The sequence below is a fragment of the Passer domesticus genome, chromosome 7 (assembly GCF_036417665.1).
Source record: "Passer domesticus isolate bPasDom1 chromosome 7, bPasDom1.hap1, whole genome shotgun sequence".
Lineage (NCBI taxonomy): Eukaryota > Metazoa > Chordata > Aves > Passeriformes > Passeridae > Passer > Passer domesticus.
In genome coordinates this window covers 38,263,895-38,279,567 of record NC_087480.1, presented here as the reverse complement: position 1 = coordinate 38,279,567, position 15,673 = coordinate 38,263,895, and the positions used below count along the sequence as shown (strand labels likewise).

At 42.2% G+C, this 15,673-nt stretch overlaps 1 protein-coding gene across 4 annotated transcripts in view; it reads right to left on the bottom strand.

Moving 5' to 3' along the window:
• The window catches only part of TPR (translocated promoter region, nuclear basket protein), a 33,355-nt gene extending 17,778 nt beyond the window's left edge, over positions 1–15,577 (bottom strand). For all 4 annotated transcript variants that reach the window (XM_064427773.1, XM_064427775.1, XM_064427776.1 and 1 more), the window contains exons 1-24: positions 15,399–15,577; positions 13,361–13,465; positions 12,861–12,934; positions 11,792–11,888; positions 11,462–11,565; positions 10,809–10,973; positions 10,496–10,588; positions 10,299–10,379; positions 9,205–9,292; positions 8,577–8,717; positions 7,705–7,796; positions 6,749–6,946; positions 6,121–6,228; positions 5,402–5,628; positions 4,180–4,343; positions 3,961–4,100; positions 3,723–3,871; positions 3,307–3,469; positions 2,930–3,064; positions 2,037–2,177; positions 1,710–1,878; positions 1,083–1,249; positions 721–873; positions 84–200 (exon numbers count right to left, since the gene is read on the bottom strand). In XM_064427773.1, coding sequence (XP_064283843.1) covers positions 84–200; positions 721–873; positions 1,083–1,249; positions 1,710–1,878; positions 2,037–2,177; positions 2,930–3,064; positions 3,307–3,469; positions 3,723–3,871; positions 3,961–4,100; positions 4,180–4,343; positions 5,402–5,628; positions 6,121–6,228; positions 6,749–6,946; positions 7,705–7,796; positions 8,577–8,717; positions 9,205–9,292; positions 10,299–10,379; positions 10,496–10,588; positions 10,809–10,973; positions 11,462–11,565; positions 11,792–11,888; positions 12,861–12,934; positions 13,361–13,465; positions 15,399–15,549 — 3,222 coding nt within the window. In that variant the 5' untranslated portion in view covers positions 15,550–15,577. The remainder of the gene's footprint in view (positions 1–83; positions 201–720; positions 874–1,082; positions 1,250–1,709; positions 1,879–2,036; positions 2,178–2,929; positions 3,065–3,306; positions 3,470–3,722; positions 3,872–3,960; positions 4,101–4,179; positions 4,344–5,401; positions 5,629–6,120; positions 6,229–6,748; positions 6,947–7,704; positions 7,797–8,576; positions 8,718–9,204; positions 9,293–10,298; positions 10,380–10,495; positions 10,589–10,808; positions 10,974–11,461; positions 11,566–11,791; positions 11,889–12,860; positions 12,935–13,360; positions 13,466–15,398) is intronic.
• Positions 15,578–15,673: the final 96 nt, after the last annotated feature.

Below are 15,673 nucleotides of genomic sequence, written 5' to 3'. Positions count from 1 at the left end.
AACAAGTTTAGTTCTGAATTCAACTGAAAGCTAACAGGAATTCTGCTGACCCTGGCTAAAACAGGCAAACACCACAAACATACTTGTTCCTGGCAGTCCCTCCTGGCCTGTTGTTCATTATTCAGAGCTGTGCTGGCTCTCTGAAGAGCTTCCTGAACTTCTGACTGCACAGCTGACAGACTCTTCTTCAGTTCTGAAAGCTGCAGTGACATGGGAACAACAAACACAAAGTAAGAACAAACTCAGGACTAAGTGGCAAAGTATTTGCAGAGTACTGAACACAGTCATTCATAATGGTGATTATTTTATTACTTCTAGATTAAAATTAGTATTAAAAGAGACAAATACTTTCTATATTTTGACTTATTAATATACAGAGATCTTTCCCAGTAAAAATATAATCCTTTACTTTCAGAGTTGGGCCTGCAGTAATTCTAATTACAGTCACTTAGTTTCCTTCTGAAACCTCTCAAAAAGGCTGTTACTTATGTTTTCCTGCTCAAAATTCAGGCAGAGACAGCTTTAAACACACAATCACTGCCGTGAAGTGACACTGTCAATGTACAGCTCATGTTTGGAAACCTCTCACAAATCCAGGCACTCTGTGTACACTCTGAAAGACCTGGTTCAGGGCAGTGCTGTAGTGTGAAATCCAGGTGAAGCTGAGGCAGCTTTGTGAGAGCCCATTCCTGGGGACTCTCAGGCAGGGTCAGAGCATACCTGCTGCTCCATGTTCTCCACAGCTTTACGCTTCTCCTCCTGCAGTTCTTGTTTTTCTTTTTCTGACTCCATCAACTTCTTTTCCAGCTGTGCCTGATATTCTGAAGACTCCTTCAGACGAGCTTCAACTGTTGTACGAACTTCCTCTGTCACCTTCATTAAAATCCACCATTAAATCAATTTTTTATCCAATTAAACACATTATTCTGATACTAAACTGGATTTTTGCTAACAATTTAAAGCCAGAATAGGTATTCTCAGCATCTAATTTAGAGCAACAACACTGAAAATGTGGAAAATCACAAACAGCACAGAATTTTTGCTCTAAAACACAAAGTAAATAAAAATAAGTAATTAATTACTTGTTTTTCCTTATTGAGGGATTCCTCCAGGCTAAGAACCATGGCCCTGTACTGCTCCACATTACTGGAACTAGTCTTGAGCCTCTCTCTCAGGTCATTGACTTGCTCCTCAGCTTGTCTCAGACGACTTACAAGATCATCCATATCTTCATTTGTACTAGGCTGACCTGCAATGTTAGAACACATTAACTGAAGTTTAACTTAGTGTTAAAACCACTGTTCTCCTGAAAACAGAAGTATTTTTTGAATAGTATGATAAAAACAATTACTTTCACAAAGCTTCCCTACATAGAACTGTAAGCCCTCACCAAAATAAACAATACAATAAACACTGTTGACTATTTAAAACTCTGTAGCCTAATACATTTAAGCTCCTTCAAATAGTAAAAGGAATCTTTTCAGAAGTTTTGCATTATTTTTCCCCTTTGTCAAAGACTGCTTGGATGTGAATTTTACATTAACAAATCATGCTGGTTATCATCTGCCTGAGTATGTGATTGCAGTAACAAAGTGATTTATTATTTTGTGTACTGTTGGCCCAATTCTAATTATTATGGACTGTGAATGTTACCATTCTGCAGATAGCAATGCTTAGCATAAAGAGAAATTAACTGCAGAAGATTTTACCTTTCCCTGGAGGCCTCTGTGAGGACTGGGATGTGAGCTGGGCCTCAGTGTTGTTCAGCTGCTGTTTCAGCATGGCATTTTCCTTCTGGGCATTCTTCAGGAGCTCCTTTGTGTTGATGTGACGGTTGGTCTCCGTCTCCAGCTGCCTCTTCAGGTCCAGGATATGAACCTGCAAGCACAGGGTTCTTCAGTTTGCAATTATTCCCAAAAGGCACAGAGGCCAAGTGTGTTTCTAAAAGTCAGGTATGGAGAAGAACACACTGCACTCTGGCAGAAGCACCTGGGGCTTTATTTTCCTCCAAACAAGTGCAGCACATTTACACTCACCTCCTGATTCTTGGTAAGGGAATGTCTTTGTTCCACCTCACTTTCCAGTTTCTTCTTCAGCTGAGATATCTCACGTTCAAGCTTCTCTATCTGATTATTGAGTCTCTGCTTTGTTTCTGTCTCAGATCTCTCGAGTATTCCCTGAAAAAAGAGCACAATGCATTTTGTTTACAACATACTTCAATAATATTCTTCTGAATTACTGCAGCACTTCATACAAAGTTGTCACAACACTTCTCCCACCCCAAGAATAATTAAATAATAGGTAGATACAGAAAATGATGAAAAGGAGTGCTTACAATGTTTGACTTAGCTTTGAAAGTTCTTATTAATAATGATAATACAATAAATATTATTAGAAGAATATCTATCATTCATGCACTCTAATGCCATGGACTAAAAACCTAAAAAAGATCTACTAGAGAAACAGAATTCAGTCACATGACAAAATGGGCATCCTTAAATACATTCTAAGTGTCAGTATACATTGAAATAAATTATATAAATTTATAGAAGTAACTACAATGTAACAGCAAAATCAACTACGACAGCAGGCACTGTTAAATTTTGCTACCATAAAAATTGCCATTACAAATTTTTTCCCTTCACTTTGTTTCATGTGTTTTGTTTCCATTTGATTGTGAAAATCCTTCTCATTAATTCAGAATTCTCAGGACTTTGCCCGGTAAATAACAGAGTATCATATATAGGACAGGAATCCCAAACTTGCTGAAACAAGTTGCTGAAGTATTTTATATTGTGTTGATTTGTAGCCACAAAAAAAAATCCACATCAAGACCAAATCCCATGAGTCTTTTATTTGATTTTCATGGGTATTTATTGAAAACCCTGACAGACAGACCCAGCCTGGGCAGAAGAATAGCACCACATACCTGAATTGTTCTCAAATTGGTGAGCAGCAAGTTCTGTCCTCTTTGTTCAACCAGCAGAGAGTCACGTTGCTGAGTCAAGCGCACATCTGACATCTTCAGGATATCCTTCTCTTTTTTCAAGTTTTCTGCTCTCACCTTTAATACCGCAAATAATAAAAACTTTGTTGTCAATCCCAAATCCACCCATTGAATTTGGTATTATTTTAAAATCCGTGTGAATTAAGCCAAGAATATAGTAAGAACAGAACTACTAGACATTCTGCTTTCCCTGCAAACAAACACCTTGGAATGTTCTTACATCTCCCCTCTTCACTTGAGACATAAGGAAAACTCTTGTGCTAACTTGAAATACCCTGCAGTGCCACACACTTACTGACCTCTGCAACTGCCAGTTTTTCATTAGCTCCCCTCAGGTCCTGAGTCATGGTGTTAATGATCTGCTCCTGCTTCTGAGTGGTAGCTGTGAGCTTCTGGGTTCTCTCGTGCAGGGAGGTGATTTCCCGGCGATAGCCTTCCACGTTATCCTGCAGCATCTCGTACCTTCCAGGGAACACAGCAAAGCAACTCTGTCACAGTGCACTGTCCAACTCAACAGGGGGAAGCACACTGCTGTGTATTTCATGGTTTTATGCTTCTCTTTGCACATATGTGCCTCACTCAAGTACAGCTTCTGCTCTTGATCTCACCCGCACTATTTCCTTTATGTTCTTACACAGATTAGACACTATCAATGTTTAAGTGAACAAACAATATCAAGCAGCCATAAGGCAATGATATTATGTAGCTGAATTACCGTTTGGAGGCAAATTCCAGCTGTGTGGATATCTTGGCATTTTGTGACCTCAAGTCTGTGACCTGCTCCTGAAGCTTTTCATTCTGCTCATTCAGAAGCTTGTCGTTCTCTGCCTTTTCTTTTTTATAGTTCTCAAAAACTTCCTGCAACTGCAGGAAAGAACAGACATAAAAGTGCTTACCAAAAGCAAGCAAAAAAAATAGGGACAGCTTTGTGCAGTGTCTACTGAAAAATGTACCTGCTTAAGAGCAGCCTTGGCCTCCACAGTCTCCACAGACTCACTCATGGACACAGGAGCAGGAGTTGCCATGGACTGAGGTAAATTCGGGCGCTTTGGAGTTGATGTAAGACAGATCTCCTCTGGTAACATACCTGAAGCTACAAGAAGGTAAAGGGGGTTTTAAAGTAACACTTTTGCTTGCCTCAGCAGATCATACAGCCCCTGCAGCCTGGGTACCTTGCAGAGGAATGATGGCCCCCGTGGTCTGGGTGAGCAGGATGCGGAACATGTCCCGCTGGCGGATGATGGACTCCACGAGCTGCAGCTGGTGCTGCCGCGACTCCCGCAGCTGCTGCAGCTCACTGACAGCCTCATCCAGCTGGCTCTGCAGCTCAGAGATCCTGGAACAACAACAGCCTTCAACATCTCACAGAGAGGCATGTCCAGGTGATTCTGGGCCCCCTCCTTCTACAAGGATGGTGAGGGGGTGGAGAGTGTCCAGGGAAGGGAACAGAGCTGGGGAAGGGTCTGGGAGCACCAAGAGTGGCTGAGGGAGCTGGGAAAGGGGCTCAGCCTGGAGAAAAGGAGGCTCAGGGGGGGGACCTTGTGGCTCTACACAACTCCCTGATAGGAGGGAGCAGCTGGGGGGAGTTGGGCTCTGCACCAAGGGAACAGGGACCAGACATGAGGAAATGGCCTCAAACTGTGCCAAGGGAGATTCCAGTTGGACATCAAGAAGAGTTTTTTCACAGAAGGGGCTGTTAAGCATTGGAAAGGGCTGCCCAGAGAGGTGGTGGAGTCCCCATCCCTGGAGGTGTCCAAGGAAGGCCTGGACAGAAAAGAACAGACATAATTCTCTGGGCTAGTGACATCTGGGGCGTAGCTTGGACTCAAACCTGGACATCTTTCCAAACTTAATGATTCTGTGAACCTATGACAGAATCCCGCAAAGTTCCAGGAGACAGGCATTTGGACTGCCATTTACAGATGAAAAAGAAAGCAGGCCTGTTTCCTGAGCAGCAGAATTGTATTAATTTGAATAACTTCAAAAATGTCAGTAGCATGAGCAGAGAGTCAGGCTAAGAACCTTTCACACAGAATTCACACCTGTGGCCTTTACAGTAGTGATTTAGATATGCACATATGCAGGTTTTTTTTCAGCTAACAGGAATAAAAACTTATCTTTTTGAAAATCAGCTCTGCTGTGTGAAATCAGTCACTAGAAGACTGACAATTATTTTTACTTCAGATTTTGATGACAGGACCTATTATAAGATATAAAGCTATAAAGCCATTTTAATAGAAACCTGAAGGTCCTACAGCTTAAAAAACCCTTGCTTTTATGAGTTACATAGCTGCTGCACACAACTAATAACAGAAGTAAAAAAAATGAAAAATGCTTGAATGAATCCCTGCTACTAATTAGTACAAAGTTAATGAAAAGGAAGAGGTGACCTACTTAGATGATGTTGTTTCTTGCTCCTCTTTTTCTCTCGCCTCCCCCAGCTCCCGAAGAGCCACCAGGAGACGCTGATTCTGCTGCTGAAGCTCTTGGATATTTCTGTAGGAGACCAGGTGTTGAGTGATCACTTCAGAAGAGCTGCTGATGTCAGCAGAGCTCACGGCTTCATCACGGATCACGTGGTTGCCTCTGGCTTCTTCCAGTTCCATTAACAGCACACAGATCTGAAAGAGAACACTCCTCATGTAACACCTGCACGGACTCTAAAGTTTGCTGTGAAAACCAATATATTGAAAATAAAGGATTTGGTAATAAAGGTGTTTTCCCCTACAATGTGCAAACAATTATAATGAATAAATCCTTGTAAGATAATTATATGACAGAAAAAAACGCTTGACAAAAGGCAACAAATCGAAAGCACATAAACTGTTCAGTTCTGTGAACAGATCACAAGGCAGTGCAATCTAACAAAGAAATTATATAGCTGAGTTTTCCATGTCAAATGCTTAACAATATTATCCTAAAGTAGCATCACTTCTATCCAGCTAAACTTATTCCAGTGTTGAAAGCAGAAGGTACCATGCTGTCCTGAGAGGCTTTAATGTCACCAACATAGTTAGGACAACCAAAGTCCCCAAGACTGCGGCTGAATGCAACTTCCAAGTAAACATCTGAACTGCAAACAGCACATTTAACCAGAGCAACATTTCCTCTACCTGCTGGGAGAGATCCTTCACTCGCACTTCCAGTCTCTGGCTCTCTCTCTCAAAGAAGGAGGCGTGTTTGTTGGCTTGGTCGGCGCTGTCCTGCAGGCGATGGATCTCCTGCAAGCACACCAGCAGAAGTAAACATCACAACTCAGCTGGACACATTCCTTTCCAGAGAGATAACAGCATGTGCAGACATGCCTGGGGAACCAATCTTCTCCTAAAAGTTACACTCCCAAGGTTAAACTCCAGGTGTTCCAGAATCAAAAGCCACATTATTTTGTAATGTACTGGTGCATGCTTTAAAACCAGTGGGAAGGGAGCACTGAAGTCCAATTTTATGTCAAATAAACACTAAACTTTGTTTACAGTGAATCTACTCTCCCAGAAAATCAGAGACTAAATCACCACTATAAAAAACTACAAAACACATTGGTTCTGTAAAATACTTTGTACAACTCCAGAAATCGCAAGCCAGAAAGTCCAACACGTCTTTTCCCATAATAAAAGTTGACTGAAAGATCCATTTCATACACTTACAACAGCAATTAGGTTTAAAGATTTTTAAATTAATTTGTTTTCTAAAATTCTATTTTGAAAATATAAATTCCAAATAAATATTTTATTTTATACTGACCTTCATAGCTTGTTCAAGCTTTGCAGACAGACTTGCAACAGCTTTTTGGGAACGCTCAAATTCTTCACGCTGACGTTTTAGGATTGGGGCTTTGGCTTCTACTTCCTGCACTATTTCATCCAAATATTTATTGATTCTCCTATTCTCCAGCTTCTCCATATGCAACTGATCCTGAGTTTCTACATAGGCATTGTACAGCTGCAACAAAAAGGTTTTGGTTTGGTTTTAATACGCCTGTACAGATCTCTTTAAAAACCACTGGTAATGATACAGTTCATACCTGAAGGCACTGCAATTTTACACAACTGAAATAGTTAATTCAGAAAAACAAGCTGGACTTCAAAAATATAGTTCTAGAACTCATATCACAGAAAAGAAGTTACACATATTAATTTCAAAATGGCAAACTGTATAGTGCAACTGTCCGCAGTAAAAGAAGTCTAAATAAAAGGTGCAAGTTTAAAGCACATTTAAGACAACAGAAATATCAAAACCAGTAACAGCATAGAGGAATTTAATGGCTGGACAAAACAATCAGTAACAAATAGTAACAACACAAATTGCATAAACAGAAGTGGAAAACCCCCTAGAACCTGTATGACCTATTGCTATGTTAACTGTTTTCAAGTAGAGGCCAAAAGCACAGCAGTACAGATTAAAAGATTATGTAAGTAAGCAAAAAAAGGCTGCTCCTGCCAAAAATGCACATAGAAAGTAAGTTTATATTAAGAAAACCCACATATTTCTGAATTTGATCTACTACACAAAAACTGTAAGGCATGTTGAAAAAAATCTCAGTAACTTAGCAAGAGAAGTCTGCCTCAAGTAAGACTTCCTTGCCTTCATCAGGCATGACCCCAAACCCACAGAGTGCCCCAAGCCTGAACCTTTCTGTTCTCAGAGTGTCACTGATGGCATGCAAGGGCTTTGCTGCTGGAGAGGTTGTGCTCACTCACCTCAGTTAACTTCATGCCAGGCTTGACCACTTTGGCCACTGCTGCAGCAGTGGGAGACATGGCTGCCAGCTCCTCCTCGGACAGGATGGCTCCTGGAGACAACCCCACAATTACCAACCAAAAGCTGCAATAATCCCCATCAGAAACACTTTTAAATATCAGATCTGACTGGCTTTATTTGAATTGTTGAAAAGCTGTTGCTACTAGGACTCCTAACATTTAAATCATTTCAAAACATGAGCAGCTGAAATAGCTGGAGCAACGCTCAACCTCAGATTTTTTATCACACTGTCAGAGTTTTGGAGCAGCAGAGCACTGGTTTAGTTTCATTAAATTAACCCAGGGATAGAGCAAATGTACTCCATGCCTCTGTTCCTTCCTGCTCTCTATCCTTTAGAAACCATGGATACATAGCAAACACCAAAAAGGACAGAGCTAAAAAAGTGAATACTGAGCAAAATTTAATGTTAAACACAAATTTAAGGACAAGAGGTTTGTTCACTGCTGCCTTTTTTAAAGAGAAAAATAACACTATTTTATCATCTCCACTTCCCTCTCCAGACAACCACTAAAAGCACACTGATTCAGCCCTGAAGAAAAGTTTCCTCTCCATTTTCTTTGAAAAGATAACAGATTAACAAAAGAACTTCAAAAAACGATGACAGAAATGCACTTTGTACCGAGGGGAGCATATTTATATACATATATAAGCACATGTACATATATGAAAAACCTTCTAAAATGAGTTATTAGAAATTACCAAAGATTACATTAGATTAATGCAGCTGGTTCTTAGAGAAATTCAGCACAATATCCTTGAAAGGTCACAAAAGCCCCAGAGTTTCTGTATTTCAGGTGCCAGCTTATCCCACCTTTGCGCTTTGTAGCTGACAGTAAATCATTGGCATTCTCCAGCTCCTTCTCCAGCTTACTGATCTTCTCTCTCAGCTCCTTTTCCATGGTGGCTTTTGACTCCTCCACCTCAGCCAAATGCTCCTGGGCTGCTTTATTAGCTAAAATTCAATCAGACAAGCAGGTTATGTGTTGTGATTGATTTTTATTTTAAAAGCATCAGAATTTAGTTGTGTACCTTATATTTTACTTTATATGAACTGCAGAAGTTCATGCTGATAAGAAAACTCAGCAGTGTGAGAAAAGCATGAACCACTGCCTATCACACTTGCTTAGAAAAAGGCAAAAATATGGACTGTCCTTAGCAGTGAAAAGGAACCTAAAGCAAAAAACTAAACTGAAGACATATCTTGCAAAATTTAGACTCTTTCATCAAAATCCATAGGAAAATTCCAGGTGTATTTGAAAATAGTTCCCCAACCACCAGTAAATTCAACTAGTCAGGTACAGTTTTTGTTACATAGGGACTGATATTTCCATCACCCCAAAAGCCCAATGAAATTCCTTTCAGGAACACAAAAACCCCATTTTTCAGAGCATTGAAGTACTCCAAGGAGCTCAACTGCACTCCTCCCTTTGCCAGCTTACCTTCACCTGCTTCCTTCAGGAGCTTGTGCAGCTCTTCCACTGCTCCTGTCAGCTCATTGCTCTTTGCCTCTGAGTCATCAGCAGCACTCTGAAGAAAGCATTTTAGCTCACCTTTAGTACACAGCAACAGCAGCCCCATGTTTACAACAAAGCCTAAACTGACCACAAGTCATGAACAGTTTTCTGCAAAAAATACTGAAAGAGTCACCCAAGCTGGCCAATCCTTTCCATGTGGATTGTCTCACTTTGATGCAAACTGCTTGAGAGTAAGAAGCATCAGACACTGATTTGATGTGGCAATTCCCAACACAATGTATGGCCTTCAGCTGTTTACAGCTGCTGCTGGCTCCTTCCTTCTTCTGACTAAAGAAAATTGGGAATTTTCAGTACTCTATTTCAAACAGTCTGAAAAAATTGTATTTTTAGGGACTCGTATAACAATTTATGCTTCTTTGCTTCCAGCTTGAGATGTCCCAAGTGCAAAGCTGTACAACTTTTATTTGGGTATCTGTGCAAGAAAGCTCACAAAGCAGAGCTCAGTAACCTGTGCACTAAAACGTGCAAACCAAAGAGCAAGCAGTTGTACATTTCACCTGACATAGTCAGAAGGTTACAGGGTATTTTTTCACTCTTTGAGCAAACAGAACAAATATTACTTGTTTAGATGGTGTGTCTTTGACATAGTACAGGACATTCATCTGGGTTCTAACCAAATCAACAACACTTGCAGTGCTCAGAAATGAACTTCTAACTCAGAAAAATCTCTTGCACAGGCATACTTTCCACATAAACTTTTACCTTCCAATAGATCCTAACACATAACTCCATTTTTACAACATGAGGCCTCAAAATAGTTGGCATAAAATTACTATTTCAACCCCAGGTTTGCTTATTCTCCATGATAATCCAAACAATGTAAGAGTCTAAATGCTGACTAAGACAGCAGCAAAGAAAACAATATTTTGCATGTTTCACAAAGTGAAATGGAAGTTAGCCTTTCCACATCCAAATTTTGTGGGGAAAAGACCTCCAAACTGGCTGCATTATGTAAGATTCAGACCCTCCTACAGTTATAACAGAATTAACAAACTCACCTTATACAAATTGGATAATTTCATGTGGGCATTCAGTTCATTGTGGAATCTCTCTTCCATGCTTGTCTGCTGCTCTTTTGCCTGGCAAATGAAAGAGACAGGGTATGGGAGCATTCCACTAATTTCTATTTCACTCATTCTATTGTTTGATTTGTAGGAGCAACTGTAATGCTGTTACATATTTCAAGCTGTCTCACCTCCTTCAGTTTATTCAACAGTTCTTCAACATGCTTCTGGAGGTTTTCATTGGACTGTTTCAAGCTGTTCACCTGCTCCTCCATTCTGGAAACCTACTCAGAGACGAAATAAGGACACTAAATAAGATTTCTGGCTCCTAGTCCAGTTTATTTTGGAAAATACTTGTCTCATTGTTTTTAACTTAAAAATAAACCCCAAAGTTGCTGAAAGAGCATACAGGGTCACTCAAATATAGTCATTAAAGTATTGGCTTTAAAACAGTTAATCAGGTGGTATAATTTCTAAGAAATGAAAATTCAGTAATTACATTACCTCCTCCTTTTTGTTCTCCAGACTGCATCTGAGCTCCAGGATTTCATTGCCCTTCTCCCTGGCAGTATGGAGCAGTTCATCTGTTTTGGCTTTCAGCTCAGCATTCAGCCACGTGTTCTGGTTCAGCAGCAGCTCCTTCTCTTGCTCCAGCCTTTTCTCCCGGTACTGAAAAGAGAATTGCAGTGTGACTGTGGTGGTTCCTGCCATTTGAGTTAGCTTCCTCCAAATTGAAATCAGTTGGGAACATGAACAAGATTAGTAGCCTTTTAGAGGAAATTAATTATTACATTGAGATTTTTGTTTCTTCCTCCTCTCTTAATGGAGTTTATTCTGCCCACAAAGTAATGGTACAGGTTCGCAGCTAATCATTTTTCTCATTTCTACCTCCCTTCATGGAGCTGAAGTCCTTCCTAGCAGTCCTTTCTTCCACTGCCACCAAGAAGGGCTGGACATGCTTGCCCAGCCTGATAGCCCCTGTGTTCCAGGAATACAGATCTCACTTCTAGTCACAGCCACCAATTTCATAATAGAAGAATTTGCTATAAATAACAGGCACTCACTTGACCTACTTTGCAAGTAATCAAAACAAAAAGGTGATTACATCACACGCAAAAAATGCAGAACACACATTGTGCTTATATAGCCCTACTCACCTTCATGGAAACATCTGATGTTTGAAGCTCATCCAACTTTAGCTGAAGTTTTGCCTTTTCTGTGTTTGCCTCTGTGAGCTTTTCATTTAAGCGTTTAACATCCTCTGGAGGAGAGAAATCAGTGTTAGCAAAACCTGTTGTGTAACAGCTTCAATTACTAAACTGTAAAGAATGACAACAGGCAAGATACTTTGTATGTAATTGCATGCTGGGCACTAAGATATTGTATAAGAAACATTTCTAAATGGAGGAAAACAAGCACCAAACTGCTGTCTTTCTGCAATGTCTGTGTTATTTCCTGGTATTAACTGACAGTGCTCCTGGCTGTACCATTTAAATGTTCCACTTCCTGAGATCGCCTTTCAGTTGTCCGGACCAAGTCTCTCTTCTCAGCTTCCAGCTCTTCCTTCTCTCGAACTAACTGGCTCTGAAAAAGATTGCAGAAGGGCAATTAAGAAATGTGATCAGCCCTCTGGAACAGTTTATAGCCTCTGCTTACACTCAGAACCACACAGCAGCCAGCTAAACCTCAGTGAGTTGCCCCAGCCAACTGAACACTGGGATAAGAGGCTTAGAGTGGGCAGGGAAATCACAATGGAGCTGTTCAAAACTGTATTTCATTTTAATATTCCTGGAAAGACAGCTGTAACAGACAAGAATTTCCTGAAACAGCTTTGTTTGGTTAAATAAAAGGGGTAACAGAGTAAACAAGGAATAACAATGCAATTTACATGCACTAATATAAACAATGCACCAACATAAACAAACAATGCAATTTACATGCACCAATTTAAAAATCAAAACAAAGTCAACAATTTTGGATCATTTACAGGGTACACTGTCTCTGCCCTCAAGGTATCACTACAAAGCACCTCAGTCAGGCCCAGGTAAGCTCCTCTGGGGAGCAAGATCCATCTCTCATTGTGGAAAAATCATCTAATAAACTTGTTTTAGCTTCCAGCTTCAAAATTACTGTTCTGCTGGATCAGCCAGCTCAAGTGACTCATCCTGCAACCCAGTGATTTTTGGGCATAACACAAGAAAAACTGTGCCAGAGTGGGAAAGGATGGGGAAAAACAGAACTCTTATTTATACCTTTGTCTGAATTTTGAGGGTTTGGTTTAAAGTCACTTCACAACAGGTTTCAGCTGAAATGGAACAATCCATCCAAACTGTAACAAAAGCACCTGCTCACCTGTCATTCAATTTGCTAAAATACCACCTTTTACTTTAAAAGTTCCTGCAATTTTCCTGCACACACACCCCATGGACATGTAAACACCTCCCTGAGCTCATACTGGTGCTGATCCTGATGTCTCCATTGGGAGCTGAGTGCATTCAGTGCTGCAAAGGGCCAGGGAGCCCCAGGAGTCAGCCCCTGGGCAAGGCCCAGCAGTACCTGCACGGCCGCGTTCCGGTCCTGGGCAGCCTCGAGCTCCTTGTTCTTCTCATTGAGCACCTTCAGCTGCTCATCTGGGGGGAAGGAACAGCAGTCAGGGATCTCCACTAGGATGGGACAGAACTCACCCTCCAAGTGCAACGGAGTCACAATTTCCCTGACAAACACTTTTAGCAAAAGAGAAGCATGCCAGAGCCCGCCCTGGCTGGAGCAGGGGTGCTGGGGCAGACCAAGGCAATGCTGACAGCAGAAGCACCTTCAGTGAGGATGCACACGCAGCCCACTGCACTGCCACCACCCAGCAAGGGGCTGCTTTGCCAGGAGAACAAAAGATTCCATTGAAAAAGGCTGGCTTGAACACACCACCAAACCACACCTCTGCAAATGCAGCTGATGGGAGATTTTCAGCTCCTGAGTAAAACCTGAGGCAGTGCCCACAACACCAGGCTGGAGGTGAAGGTCCTGCCCAACACTTGAGGATGTTACACAGTTACACTTACGAAGCTTTTTAAGCTCCTCCCGAAGAGTTTGACATTCCTGGGTCTCATTTACAAGTCTCTCCTGACTCTGAGCCAGTCGCTTCTCCACTTCAAAGTATTGTTGTTCTGCAAAACAACAAAATCATCTCAGTTTTACAAAATAAACATTTTTTTCATTTCTCACCTTTACCAAGGAGCATTTTAAAAAGAATATATAGAAATACAAAGAATCTGTACAGAATATGAAGGAAGCAAAAAAAACCAAAACCCCACAACATTTTGGAAGGCAAAAACCTGCATTTCCACATAGTGAACACTGTTTAAAACACTTTGCTAGTATGACAAGTGGTATCTTTCCAGAAACTGTGATATGTTTCAGCCTGCTCTACTGGAAAGTGTCCTTGCTGATGGCAGGGGGTGGAATGAGATGAGCTTTAAGGGCCCTTCCAACCCAAATCATTCCATGATTCTGTGAAGTGACCCATCAAATAAGAACCTAATTAAATAGTTCCTTAACATTTTTGATGTAACCAGAGATGTTGTCTCAGCCCAATTATGCAGTGTGGGCTCATCAGCTTAAAACTTCTCTTATTTTTGGAGTATTTCTATAGATATGCAATAAAATCTCCAAATCCCCAAGTATCAAGGGATTTGATCTGGGGAAACTTTTAATGAAGACATCTTAAAATTAATTCGTGGGCTCTATTCCTTTAGCAGTGGGAAAAAAAAAATAATTGGATGTGAATTTTTTTGATCTAAAACAGTAACTGTGTCATGGAGCTTCAGTGTAAAATGTAAAAACAGAACTAATCCCACTCTTGGGCAGGATGGGCTGAGGGATGTCTGTTTATCTTCTTCCTCTCATACATTACAGTTTCAAATAATGCTGCTCCTCCTGCCACACATGAGAAGAATGCATCTGGAAGAGAGTAACTTGCTACAATCTGTGGGTTACCTTAATTTACACCACACTTTAGTAATACATTTCTAGACTGGAAAACTGAAAGGTTGAAATAAAGAAGTATGAAGTATGAGAAGTAAAGAAGTATGAGAAGTATGAAGCATCAGAAGTATGTCACATCCTCTACAAATTAACTCACACTCACAACCTCACACTCTCGTCTCCTGCTCTCTGCTGGTGTTACTGTTCTGTTATCAACTCATCTCCAAATCAATATAAAAACATTGATTCCATCAGGGCCATTTTACAGAAAGGAATTGAACAGTAAAGTATAAACCAAAGGCTGTTTGAGAGCTGTGGGAACACAGCTGTATTTCTGCTCCACAACAGTTCTGAAGCACAGAACTGTTTGGGTTGGAAGAGACACCTGAGATCAGAGTCCAACCATGGCCCAGCACTGCCAAGGCCACCACTGACCCATGTCCCCAAATCCTGCACCCACACAGCTTTTAGAGCCCTCCAGGGATGGGGATTCCACGCCTGCCCTGGGCAGCTGGGCCAGGGATGGACAGCCCTTTCAGTAAAGGATTTTCCCCCAAATCGAACCTGAACCTTCCATGATACACCTGGAAGCTGTTCCCTCTCCTCCTGTCCCTGCTCCTGGGAGCACAGCCCAGCTGTCCCCTCCTGTCAGGAGTTGTGCAGAGCCACAAGGTCCCCCCTGAGCCTCCTTTTCTCCAGGCTGAGCCCCTTTCCCAGCTCCCTCAGCCCCTCCTGGTGCTCCAGACCCTTCCCCAGCTCCGTCTGCTGCTCCTCATCAAATCTGTGTGTACCAATGGTAGTTCAAAACCTGGCGAAAAGCTGTTCTTTAAGCCCACTGCAAACGAAGTTTTAACCCTAAATGTCCCTTAGCAAAAAGAAAAAAAAAAAAAAACCAAACAAACAACCACCAGCAAGAGAAAAAAAAAAATAATAAAAAAAAAAAATATATACTCCAGGAGCCAAAGCGAGACAAACACCGATCAGGTCCCACTGCAGGCCCGTTCCCAGCCCTCTCCCAGCCCAGGGCCCCCCCGAGAGCCTCTGGAAGACCGAGCCGCGCTCCGCGCTGAGCCCGCGCCGCCCGCCCCGAGCAGAGGCCCCGCCGGCCGCGCTCACCGCTGTCCACCTTGAAGCGCTCATGGCGGGCCCGCAGCCCGTCGATCTCGCCCTGCTGGTCGCCCAAGAAGCGCTCCAGCTTGCCCTGCACGGCGCGGGGCAGCTTGGCGAGCTCGGCCCGCTCCAGGAGCTGCTGCAGCACGGCCGCCATGGCTCCGGCTCAGCGCCGCCCGCCGCCGGCCGCGCTTCCGCTTCCGCCGCGGCCGCGGCCCCGCCATCATGGGTGTGGCGGGGCGCCACTGCCGGGATAGCAGACCGCACGGCCGCGTCGCCAT